General features: G+C 40.8%; 1 protein-coding gene across 1 annotated transcript in view; it reads left to right on the top strand.

Annotated features, from left to right (window-relative positions):
- The first annotated feature begins 12,818 nt into the window (after window positions 1-12,818).
- LOC133304609 (probable leucine-rich repeat receptor-like serine/threonine-protein kinase At3g14840) overlaps window positions 12,819-13,850 on the top strand; it is a 32,846-nt gene continuing 31,814 nt past the window's right edge. The window contains exons 1-2 of the mRNA XM_061504653.1: window positions 12,819-12,909; window positions 13,035-13,209. Coding sequence (XP_061360637.1) covers window positions 12,819-12,909; window positions 13,035-13,209 — 266 coding nt within the window. The remainder of the gene's footprint in view (window positions 12,910-13,034; window positions 13,210-13,850) is intronic.

The raw sequence follows: 13,850 nt of genomic DNA, 5'->3' as shown, positions 1-13,850 counted from the left end.
CAGGATTCTCTCACGAATCCTCCAAGTAACAGGATTCCTCTCATGGATCCTATCAAGTAACAAGATTCTCTCACGAATCCTCCAAGTAACAGGATTCCTCTCATGGATCCTATCAAGTAACAGGATTCTCTCACGAATCCTCCAAGTAACAGGATTCCTCTCATTGATCCTATCAAATAATAGGATTCTCCCACGAATCCTTCAAGTAACAGGATTCCTCTCATGGATCCTATCAAAAAACAAGATTCTCCCACGAATCCTTCAAGTAACAGGATTCCTCTCATGGATCCTATGAAATAACAGGATTCCTCTCATGGATCTTATCAAATAACAGGATTCTCCCACGAATCCTCCAATCAATGGACTCCCTCACAAGGATCTTCTCCATAGGTCAGAATTATTCACATCATGATCTTCCAAGACGTATCGCGATTCTCCATGTTCAAGTGCGATATCGTGGCAACATGAACCCCACCTTGGGCCCAACTCTTTTTAAAAGCGCGACGCAACCAGCGTGCATCATATGCACATCAAGATGACATCAGACATCATGAACTTAACCAAGGTGCGCACAGTATTTATAATTTATAAATTGTCTAACCTTGCAGCATATAGTTATGGTGTTCAAGTTCCATACGAAATACAAGTCGAGGTTCTTGATAAAAGAACTTTCCATTTGCAACGGATCCTTTCACAAGGACTTTCCACATTGACAAGATCCTGTAACTAAAGGACTCCTATATGACCAAACGTGATTCGCCACGTTAAATGATCGCGGAGAAAGCAACATACTAGCACCATACAGATGGGAAACACCTTACTTGGGTCACAATTCCCTCCAAAGCGTGATATCAGGAACAAAGGTATGATTGTCAGACACCATACAAAGAAAGTCCAAGAACAAAAAGAAGGAAAAGAAGGGTAATATCCCTTCAAGGAATATTCAACCCCGATCATTCTACAAATAACAGGATAGCAAGCATTCATCATACCATAAGACAAAAACTTACACCATCTATGCCATCCACATAAAATATTTGATTTGGAGCATATGGGGACACTCCCCTTCAAATCATCATTGTTTTGGAGCACATGGAGATATTCCCCTTACAAAAAAAAATTATACAACTCCGAGCAAAAATTATAACAATATCACACTGTTTGGATAGACATATCCTGAGGATCATCATTATCAGTAGCGTGATCTTCACCGACGGTAGGAGGACCATGAAGAGATGGCTCTTGCGGGGTAGGCGTGATAGTCTCGGTATCCATCGCGCTGACCAGTTCCACTGGAACCTCTTGATTTTGGTCGTTAAGTGTCACCAGCTGGCCGTCCTTGAAATAGTAAAAATAGTGCACATTGTCTAGTTTGGCGGAAGGATTGAAAAAGCACACTTGTTCCATCACATTAACAAAAGTTGCCTCAGCCTCTTTCTCAAACAAACTCTGATACCTCTTTACCTCACTGGTTAAGAAGGCCTTCTCATCGGCCCAGGAATCAGCGTTTCCTTCCAGCTCCAAAACGCGCTTGGACAGATCATTCTTCTCTGCCTCCAATCCCTTGTTGGAGGTCGTCAGGATCTTAAGGGCGCTATCCTTTTTCTCCATAGCTGTCTTCAGTTTGGCTACCTCTTCTTCAGACTTCTTCAATTTAGCCTCAAAATCAGCGCATTGTTGAGCATTTTCACCCGTCAGCGCATCAATTCGCTCCTTCAGGAAGTCCACAAAACCTGTTACATGTTAAAAAGCAATAAGTACAAGCGCAATATCATATCATATAAACAGTAAAATATCAAGGTAATTACCAGATGCGGACATAAGGAATTGACCCGCTATGCTCAAACTCTGGGAAACCTGTAGCCATTGGTCTCGAGGTAGCGCTTCAAGACGAGCGCCAAATCCTCTGCCATGAGCATGCATATCATGGTCCAACCTTCAACCAAAGTATGGCCACCCTGTAGTAGACCCCTCGGTCATCTCCTCAAGGGATCTTTTCTTACCCCTCGCGGTATCCTCCACCACTACCACAGGAGGGATGACATCTAGCAGGGCATCAGGAGGAGTTAAGGACTTTAATGGAGACTTCAACCGCGCAGCAGCATGCTCGCTTGACTCAGCAACAGCGGCGACCGCAGACATGGACGGTTGGGGAGATTTTGAGGCACCCGCAATAGCAGCAGCACGATTGGCAGCCATCTGTTCCATTCTACTTAAAGACGCCATCATCGCACTATCTGCAAACCAGAACAAAGAATGACATGATTAAATACACTTCCAACATATCTACACATCGTGATATGCTCAGGTACCTTGATTAAAACATTTATAAAGTGAATAAAGGTCCAAGTTACCCAGATAAGGTCGAATATCATCCTCGGAGTACTCATTTAAAATCGTGAACGTACTCAGCGAGCCCGTATCAGAAGCCTCGCAAGAAATGTTACCTAAAGTGGTCACCGTCTTTTGTTCTACGTCACTCAAATCAGTAAAGTTATAGCTCAAGACAGCACTTTCAGTTGAATACTCTGACTAATACAACGGAAAGATAGGAGTCCCATCATCGCCTATGAAAAAGGGTTTGGTACCTTCGGCGGGGTAAATCTTGAAATATTCTGTGCTCCACTTATTAATTTTTCTAGAATACGACTCACAAAATTTTACTTTGCTCCTAAATGATATCCAGCTATTACGAGGTCCTATTACACTGAACATGTACAAGAACGATTGAACAGATTAGAATAGACCATAGGCCTTGCAAACCATCTCGTACACTCTGATAAAACCCCAGGCATTGGGGGTCAGCTGTGAAGGCACCACATTCAAGTGCGCCAGTAGTTTACAAACAAAAGAAGAAAAAGGAAAATGAACTCCTATACACTAAAAGAAGTAGGAATACAACATCATAAAGTGCCTGATTGATCCTTCTGCCTGCGATGAGCAAACACGCTCATTCTTCGGGACGACACCAATCTCCCATTGATCATCAAAAGCTTTATCAGGAGTAAGGTGCAGAGTTGTTGTTACCTCCGCTAACTCTCCTGGAGAGCACAATACAGACTCAGTATCCAATACCGTATCTGCCACCCAACTAAGGGAATTTTCATCCCGTAAATTTCGTTTCACCGGAGACTCTTCATCAGGGTCAATGCGTAAGACTTTCTTCTTCACGTCAGATTGCGTTTTCTGTTTCTTCTTCTCATGCGTGCTGCGTCTTGCCATAATTTCCTTGATTTGGGGAGACACAAAATCTGATTCAGAAGAAGAAGAATCAGTTGAAGAAGATAAGTCAGAAGAAGCAGGTTTAAAATAATCAAAATTCATTTTCTTAAAAGGATACCCGGCTGGATAAATTACATTTAAAGGCAAAGGACTAGGGCTTTTCTAGCCAAAAGACTCGTGCGCGATGGAACACGAAGAATCGCGCGATGAATTTAAGGAAGGCGATTCAGGGCTTCTTGAATCAGCTGACTTATAATTGCCCTCAGTACTCGACGAAGAGTCACTCGATATCTCAATAGGCTTAGACATGTTCAGAGAAATTTTGGGAAACACAGACGAACTATGTTGAGACAATATCTTTTCGCGATTAGATTGTCGCGAAGATGACCCTAATTCAAACGTACGGACTGAGGGGACATGACTAGCGTACGCTTTGGAACAAGGGGCTATACATCCTACAGTAGGCCGCTTATCCTTGGTTTCCAAAGACCTTGATCTTGATAACAATCTCGACGGAGGACTAGACGAGCCAGACCGTTCGAAAAATCTAATAAAATCCGCACATTTGCGATTACCAGACATACCTCAAACACGAGGAAGAAAAGGCTAAATAAGAAGAAAGAAACACAGGTAAAATCAGGTGGAAGAACATACCTGAGATTTATACTTCAAAAATGCACACCACGAGCAGGACGTGTCACCACCGGAAATGCAGAAGAAAAAAGTACTGAGAGACGAGAGAATTTCCACAGTATCAGCGAATTGTTTTTTTCCCTCCAAACTAAAAGGCTCAGCACAAATACAAAAGGTTTCTCTCCAACGGATAGATCGAAAGCCACGAAAAGTGTTGAGCAAAATGGGTTAACGGGGACACGTGGCGGGAAGTGGAAGCGTTTTACTTACAAAACCACCCACGCCTGTCCTTAAACCCCCACGTAATCACAATAGCATTTAACACTTCTGACTGATTAGACGTCTAATCCACCGTTCTTAAGCTGTTGAAGGTCATGATGACATTACAAGCATAATTACTGCGGAACACAGAAGAGAACATATGAAAAACAAACTACCGCGCCTCAAAAAGAAGCATATAGCTCGCGGCCTTGCCACATGACAAAACCGCAAGCTAGGGGGCTACTGATCCGGATAAAATATAGGCCCAACCAGGGCCCAAAAACACATAAGGAAGCCCAGGCCCATTGAAGACCAGAGCAAAGCGCAAAGAACAAACACAGACGCGATGCCCTCATCGCGAAACACAGACGTGATGCCCTCATCGCGACACACAAGACGCGATGCCTTCATCACGTCACACAAGATGCGATACCCACATCGCGTATGAAACCTTCTATAGGAAGTAAACTTAAGGCCCAAGGCAACTCCACCGCACCTTAACTCCAGTAAACAACAGACAACTCCAGCTTACCACAACTCTACTACTAGACACTATGGAAGATAAGGCTACTCAGGTCCCCTGACTAACCTGCAACCCAAGGCCGGTCACTTAGAAGCCAAGCCGCCTTAACTAAGGCGGCATCTTAACTACTATATAAGCAAACGATATACCATCAAGGTACGATCATCTTTACTTAATCAACACAAAAACACCTGCTCTGATACTGACTCAAGCATCAGAGTGTCTTAGCAGGTACCCCCCCCCCCATTTGGTGCAACACACCAACGAGAAGGACAAAGCTCAAGCACTCTCCAACAGCAATACCAAGCCCAGGCCACTAACAACGTAAGCTCATTCAACAGTGTGTGATTGGGCTCGATACATATAGGCCAGTCCATACTATATTTGGTCTGATCAGGTTGAACTTGGAACTAGTATCGTTCTCGATTTTTTGGTTGAATCAATTTTTGAAAATTGTAGCAAAATATTCCATTACAATTGTATTATTGGGATTTGAACTTGGCACCTGAAGGAAAATGAGTGACATGCTAATTAATTAATAAGGCAAATTACTTTGGTTGTCATATTATTCTATTCATATATTTATTATATATTTTTATATAAATTCAATTTAAGCTATTAAATTAATGAGACTGTTGAAATAGTGACTTAATATCTTGATGAGTCGACGACCAATTCAAGATTAATAAAATTGATAAAAAAAAATAAAATGGAAAAAGGGAAAGGAGACATAAATTGAAAGGTTAAACTATAAGCTAAGTGATGCCTTTCTACGTACTAAAACGAAGCAAGCTAAGAGACGGAAAGAAAAGCCTGCAAGTTACAAAATAAATTCCGCATTCACAATTTTAAATAGCTCATTTTTCTTTGCTTACTTATCTATTGTATCCATTTTTATGTTTTTTTTTTTTGCCAAACAAATCGTTCATACGGAAGTTTAATGAACTTTCAAAATAAAAGGAAAGTGATAAGCTGTTATGTGAGTTTAAATACAAGAAACAAATTGGAATCAACCAGTCCAATAACATGGATATTTGTAGAAATTTAAATAGGTAGGAAATTCTCTCATGTGAAAATTTCGTATGATTTGATCACGTGAAGGATTTATTCAAGATTTATTCAGTTCACTCTCAAATTAACCATCAGAAATTAAAGTGATAATTTTCATTTCCTCCTGTAACAAACTTCTTCATTTAAATTATAACACTTGATTAAAAATAAATGGATTAGATCTTTCTTCTTCTTTGTTTCTTTTTTCTTTTTTTCATTATGTAGTTGGACCTCAAGATTTAGGGATGAAGTAACATTTAATTTTCTACGATCGGGAGGGGGGGATATTTTAGGCAGAATATAGGAAATGGTGTTGGGAACTCGGTTCCCTCAAGTCGGCTAAGCATCCTTTTTGCAGAAGTCAGTCAAGCAAGATCCTGGATCTCGGATCTTGGCAATATTACCTCGGCCTGAACTTCACTAGTTCGAGCAGCGCAGCGAAAAAAAAAACACAAACAGGAGAGATAAAGAAGGAGAACACAAACAAATTTCAACGTGAGAAAATTTTCTCCAATGAAGAAGTAAAACCCCACGGGACCTAGTCCAGATCAAACGTCCACTATGTAAATATTGGATACAAAGAATCAAAATACACCAATGTGGTGGTTAACTCAACCTCTCCAACATTGGTGATAATCAAACTACCCTAGAGATGTTTCACTCAAACTCTCTCTAGAGATCTCTCAAATACAAAGCTTAAAGCTTTGCACACAAATATCTCAAATTTCTAATCTCTAACCTAGCCTCCACCCACAATTAATGAATATATAGAGGAGGTGAGATCTAGGGTTTAAGGTTTAGGGTTTTTGGGAAACCCCTCAATGGGCTTGGGCTTAGCATTGAAGGAGGAAGCCCAACAAATCTCCCCCTCCGACTTCAATGCGTCAGCTTCAGCATCAACTCGGCTACTTCAAAATAGTCTTCAAATTTTCTTGTTGGAACCGGCTTTGTCATCATGTCGGACCAATTTTTTTCAGTGTGCACTTTGACGAGTTCGAGCTCTCTACCTTCCACCACATCCCGGATCCAGTGATACCTCACATCAATATGCTTAGTGCGGGAGTGATAGGTCGAATTCTTCACAAGATGGATTGCGCTTTGATTGTCACAACCCAGCTCGTACTTGTCTTGATCATGGCCGAGTTTCATGAGGAACTTCTTCATCCATAGCATCTCTTTGCTTGCCTCAGTAGCGACAATGTACTTAGCCTCAGTTGTCGATAGCGCAACACATTTCTGAGGTCTTGTATGTATCCCGTCGTCGATTTCCTCGAGTCGGAATCTCCCTCTAAATCAGAATTCGAGTAGCCTTGCAACTCGGCTTTGCCTTCTCCAAATCGGAGTCATAAATTGGTCGTACCTCAGAGGTACTTGAAGTTCCACTTCACTGCTTCCCGGTGCTCTTTGCCGGGGTTTGACAAATACTGGCTTACCTTCCAACAGCATACACCAAGTCGGATCTAGTGCAAACCATTGCATACATCAAGCTTCTGACGACAGATTGGTACGGGATCTTCAGCATCTCGCCTTTGTCTTCAACAGATCTCAGACATTGCTTCTGGTTCAGCTTTATGTGTCCGGCTAGGGGGGTGCTCACTGTTTTGCCTTTGTCCATGCTGAATCTACTCAGAATCTTCTCAATATACTTCTCTTGACTTAGCCACAATAGCTTCTTTTGTCTATCTCGGATAATCTTGATTCCGAGAATCTATTTTGCAGGACTGAGGTCCTTCATTGAGAAGGATGAGCTCAACGCCTTTTTCAGGGCGGCTATCCTCGATTTTTCTTTCCTTACAATAAGCATGTCGTCAACATATAACAACAAAATCAAAAAATCTCCGGCCTCATACCTCTTGACAAATACGCAGTGGTCAGCTCCTGTCTTCTCAAACTTGTGATCAGTCATGAATGATTCAAACTTCTTGTACCACTGCCGAGGTGCTTGCTTCAAGCCATAGAGGCTCTTCTTCAACCGACATACCAAGTCTTCTTTGTCCGGAGCTCAAAACCCCTCAGGTTGCTCCATATATATCTCTTCTTCTAAATCACCGTGAATAAATGCCATCTTCACGTCCATTTGTTCTACCCCGAGGTCCATCGAAGCTGCCATGGCTAACACGGTTCAGACCGAGGTCATTTTCACCACATGAGAAAAGATCTCCTCAAAGTCTACACCTTTCTTCTGATTACAACCTTTCACTACAATCCGGGCTTTGTATCTCGGCTTCTTCCCGTTCTCTTCATTCTTAATCTTGTAGACCCATTTATTTTTCAGAGCTCGTCTTCCTGCAGGCAACTCAGTTAGTTCATAAGTTTGATTCTCGTGCAAAGACTTCATCTCGTCTTGCGTTGACTTTTCCCATTCTTCTTTCTCTGAGCTCGTCACAGCCTCATCATAACTCTGCGGCTCACCGTCTTCAGCAACAACGGTGTATTCATCAGATGAGTATCTTGTCAATGGTCTTCTTTCTCGAATTGGATATCTCGGCTGTTCTTCAACTTGAGAACCCGGTTCATCATTCTCATCCTTAATTTCATCATCAACTCGGGCCTTAGAATCTTGATCATCATCAGCTTGTTGCTGGTCATTATTTTCTTCATTCTCTTGATTTTCTCCCCCTGCTTCAGCTCGTACAGGAGGGATTGATTCTTTTCTTCTGACAGTAACCTAGACTTTGGCCTTCGAGATGTCATGAATGTTCTAATCTTCATGAAAGATCACATCTCGACTTCTCACTATCTTCTTATTGATTGGATCCCAAAGTCGGAACCCGAACTCACATCTCGGCAAACCAAGATAGATGCATTCTTTTGTCTTTGCATCAAATTTTTCCCTTTCATCTTTAGGGATATGCACAAAAACTTGGCATCCAAACACCTTTAGTTGATTATAGGCCGCTTTCCGACCTGTCCAGACTTCTTCTGGAATTTCTTCTTCAAGTGGCCGTGATGGTGAGAGGTTGATCAAGTCAACAGCTGTTCTGACGGCTTCTCCCCAGAATAATTTTGGAAATCCGACATTGGATATCATACTTCAGACCTTCTCTTCAATAGTCATGTTCATCCTCTCAGCAAATCCATTCAACTGTGGAGTCTTGGGGGGCGTCTTCTCAAGTCGGATCCCGATCGCTCTGCAATATGCATCAAAAGGACAGCAATACTCACCACCATTGTCAGATCGGACCACCTTCAATTTTTTGCCAGTCTCCCTTTCAACCATTGCATGAAACTCTTTAAAGGATTGGAGTACCTGGTCTTTAGATTTCAACAAATAAATCCACACTTTGCGGGAGTGGTCATCAATGAATGAAACAAAGTACTGAGCTCCTCCAAGAGATCTCTCTGACATGGAGCAAACATCAGTATGGACGAGGTCAAGAATATACCTGCGTCGTTTGGGTTGATCCAGTCTCACAAAAGAAATCCGGTGCTGCTTTCCAGCGAGGCAGTGCGTGCAACTCTCCAATGCCTGGCCTTTTAACTTGGTCAGTAATCCTTTCTTGTGCAGAATTTGGAGCCCTTTCATACTCATGTGACCGAGGCACTTTTGCCATAGCTCCAAGCTAGGTCCATCTCGGACAGAATTGACTTCTCCGCCATTGATCTTTCCTTGCATCACGTACAAGGAGCCTTCCTTCTTACCTTGAGCAACAACCAAGTTTCCTTTGACCAGCTTCCATCTAACACTACCGAAGTAGTTCACTAACCTGACATCATCAAGCTTGCCTACCGAGATTAGGTTTTAACGCATGTCAGGTACATGCCTCACATCCTTCAACACAAGTCGGCGCCCAACATCCATGGTCAAGGTCACATCACCGACACCAACAATCTTGCTGGTCACTTGATTTCCCATCTTCACGACTCCAAAATCACCACCTCGGTAAGAGGAGAAAAAACCTTTGTGTGGAGTAACATGGAAGGAGGCACTGGAGTAAACAATCCAGGTGCAGTCATCATATGTAACATTCAAATAATTATCCTCACCAAGGAGGAATATCTCGGCATTCGGGTTGGTAGCCACCGCAGTGGTGCTCTTGTCTTCCCTCTTCTTGGGAATAATCTGATCCGGCTTCACAGAGCCATTCTTCTCGTCATTTTACAAAGTCCAGCAGTCTGGCTTCTTATGCCCTGTCTTCCCACAATAGAAGCACTTCACTCATATTTTGACTTTGATCGACCTCTGGACTTTCATCTTCTGTCAGGATCTCGACCCCGGCTCTTGCTTCTACCCCGGGAGTCAGATTTTCCTTTGTTCTCAGCAACGTTGGCCTCAGACGTGCTTGAAATACCTCGTTCTCTTCTCGTGGTTTCTTCATTCAGGAGACTATCTGTTACAACATCCATCTTCAATTTTCCATCTGGAGTCGAATTACTCAAGGTCACCACTAGAGTATCCCAGTTTTCTGGCAGCGAGCTCAACAGCAACAAAGCCTGCATCTCGTCATCAATTTTATCTCAATCTTTGACAGCTGATTCACAATACCTTTGTAGGTGTTGAGGTGTTCAATCATGCTCATGACGTCCTTGTATTCAAGCTTCACAAGTCGGCAAACCAAGTATGCTTTGTTCCTGGGAGTCTACTTCTGAATCATGGACTCTAACTTCGTCCACAACTCGTACGCGTTCGTGAACTCGGACACGTGCTCAAAGAGGCTCTTGTCTATATATTTTCTGATTGTAGCTACCGCCTTACGACTCTGAATCTCCCACTCTTTATCGATCTTGCTTGTCGGTATCTCATCAAGGATAATGGGCTCATGTAAATCCTTGTAGTAGAGATGATCTTCCATCATCGGTCTCCAATAGGTGAAATTATCTGCGGTCAACTTGGACATATCTCCATCATGAGTTATGCCACTGGTCTCCATCTCATCTCCCTCAGAACCCGTCGAGCTCAGGCTCTGATACCACCGTTGGGAACTCGATTCCCTCAAGGCGGCTAAGCAGCCTTTTTGTGGAAGTCAGTCAAGCAAGATCCTGGATCTTGGATCCAGTGTTTAAAAAATCGGCCCGGCCGAGGTCAGGGGTCATGGGGTCACGGGTTCAACGGGAGGTCACGGGATCACTATGCTAACCCGATTTTATATATTAAAAAAATATAAATATATATTTCCTATAAGAAAATATTAAAAAACAAACCACCAAACATAAAAGATTCAAAATATACTTAACATAATTCATCAATTACAACCACAAGTCAATATTACACAACCTAATTAAAGTATCAAGATACCAAAGTACAAAACTCATATTCTAATGGGTCACTGTGCTGACCCAGTTCTGCCTCTTTTGATAAGGTCCCTGACAGAAAATTTAAAGGAAGTAAGAATGAGTTTTTGTTTTCCATCGACGACCGTAAAGATTTAATTTGAATGAGTAAAATTCTTACCTTTTCTAGAAGATTCACGGCAGCGAGGTGAAGATTGAAGACATCTAGGTCGCTGGGAGAGAAGAGAACGATTAGATTTAGGTTTACAACTATTTTTATTTTATTTTTTTAATAAAACAATGTTGTTTCATAGAATTTAAAAAAAAATAAAAAAACATGCAGTGACCTCCTTTGACCCCTCTGACCCGGGAGTCACCGAAACCCGGTCAAGTTTTTGGGGTCGGAGGGGTCGATATGCATATAAGGTCCAACTTGTGACCCCAACTCTCAGAGGGGAGGGGTCAGGGTTGACCCGGGCAACCCGGGGGGCGGGGCGGGGTTTTAAAACACTGCTCGGATCTCGGCAATATTACCTCGGCCTGAACTTCACCAGGTCGGGTAGCGCAGCAGAAAGCAAAAACACAAACAGGAGAGAGAGAGAGAGAGAGAAGGAGAACACAAATAGATTTTAACGTGGAAAAACCTTCTCCAATGAAGAAGTAAAAAACCACGGGACCTAGTCCAGATCAAACGTCCACTATGTTAATAATGGATACAAAGAATCAAAATACACTAATGTGGTGGTTAACTCAACCTCTCCAACATTGGTGATAATCAAACTATCCTAAAGATGTTTCACTCAAACTCTCTCTAGAGATCTCTCAAATACAAAGCTCAAAGCTTTGCTCACAAATCTCTCAAATGATTTTCTCTCAAATTTCTAATCTGTACAACCTAGCCTCCATCCACAACTAATGAATATATAGAGGAAGTGAGATCTAGGATTTAAGGGTGAGGATTTTTTAGAAATCCTTCAATGGGCTTGGGCTTAGCATTGAAGGAGGAAACCCAACAAATGGTTGGGTTGTAAGAGATTGTTCATGTTTTGTGTCTTATATAACTAGTTTCTCTTTGTAATATTGAAGCGTGTTCGATAACCCACAGAGCAATGTGGGGATTTTGTTTGTTATCTCCCTAAATCTTTGCACCTGTCCCAAGTGAGCCATACTAGGTGGTATGGTAGGATGCTAGTGCTAACCCACACAACCACCATTGTAATTATTTATTATTTAAAAATTATAACTTAATTATGAGTCAAAATTCAACATTAAGCGTTCACACTAGCACAATAAAATGAATATAAACTATACACTCCATTTGTTTTATATTCCTTCCTCGGTTCGGTTCATCGATTATTTTATTAATCCGAGTGAGTTGGGCTGATCACAAAAGACAATAAAACTTTCCTTCTATTAACTATTAAGTTTTTAACCCAAAATTGTGATAAAAGTCACCTGTGTTCTAATACAAGATTGTTAGTACTAAATTAGCAGCTTGTGGAATAAAGTTGAGCATAATTACTAAGAAAATAAAAATAACACATATTTCTAGGCTTACAACGTGTGGACTCCCCCTTTACATTTTGTCATCATTCACATATTTAACTAAAGTAGCATCTGCTTCAAGAAACCTTAAACTCGTCTTTTCCACAGTTCTATGTGCTCGTGTATAAAAATACAAGCTGGCAATCCTTCAAGTTTAAAGATCTATTTGACTTCTTCTATGCCCTCTTTTTTCTCTCTTTCTTTGAGTCTTTATATTGTTTAAATCTGTCAACAATGTATATGTATACAGAAAGTCTCTTTCTCTAGCTGTTCCATTAATTAATTACTCTTTTCACATTCAAACTGATCTCATGTTCAACCACTGATTGCTTTCAAATCTGAAGCTTTTGTCCTTCCACCCATCATCATGAACATGACTTTCCATCAACTTTTCAATCTTTGGCTTCTTGCTTTTGGTTTGATCTCTTCTTTTGCTAGTGGAGCTACTCTGTTAGAAGATGAAGGTATACTATACATTTCTCTCTTAATTCTCACCCCAGTGAAAAAGAAAAAATCAATTTGGAAATGCAAAAAAGAACAATATATATATGGCTGAAGCATTAATTTGATTTTTGTTTTGAAAACACAGTGCAAGTTATGAAAGACATAGCTAAAACACTTGGGAAGAAGGATTGGGACTTCAGTGTAGATCCATGCAGTGGAAAAAGTAATTGGATATCATCAGTTCAAGTGCAAGGATTTGAAAATGCTGTAACCTGCAATTGCACTTTTGGCAATGCCACTATCTGCCATGTTGTTGGCATGTAAGTCTCTGATCTCCATTGTAAAAGTTCTGCTTTGGTTTGCTTTTATTTCCTTGGCCTTGGGTTTAGTTTTAGTATATTGCTAAACATAAGTCAAACTAGGCAATTTTTCTGATTAAACCAGAGCACAGGTGATGGATAATATTAGTGCAAATTAAGAGTTAAATAAAATGAGTAAATTACCAAAACTAACATGAGTGATGGGAAATTTACACGGATTAACAGTGGGTATAATTCCTTACATATATGTCATGTTTTGATGTAAAATTTGATATAATAAAAATGATATAAACTCTTAATAAAGACTTACTAAAATAGAAGAGTGACTCTCATTCATAATGGCATAATAGATAATTGAATAATATCATACCACATCTGTAACACCCCGTTGTATACCCAAAAATGTTAACATTATTTATAATATTAAGCGCAGTTATTATCACAAATTAAAATTACAGATAAACTTTTTCAAAAAACATTGATCATTTACTTTTTAAAACAAAAACACATTTAATATAACCAAAATCGTAATTGCAACTATGTAACATTCTCTAAACTGAGACCACTACACTTAACCATTAACTCTAACCATTTAATTATGATAAACTAGACGTCTAAGGCTTTCCAGAAATATATTATAA

The sequence above is a fragment of the Gastrolobium bilobum genome, unplaced genomic scaffold (genome assembly GCF_033153095.1).
Source record: "Gastrolobium bilobum isolate Gb01-03AN ecotype WA unplaced genomic scaffold, APGP_CSIRO_Gbil_v1 utg3593, whole genome shotgun sequence".
Lineage (NCBI taxonomy): Eukaryota > Viridiplantae > Streptophyta > Magnoliopsida > Fabales > Fabaceae > Gastrolobium > Gastrolobium bilobum.
This window is presented reverse-complemented; position numbering and strand designations above follow the sequence as displayed.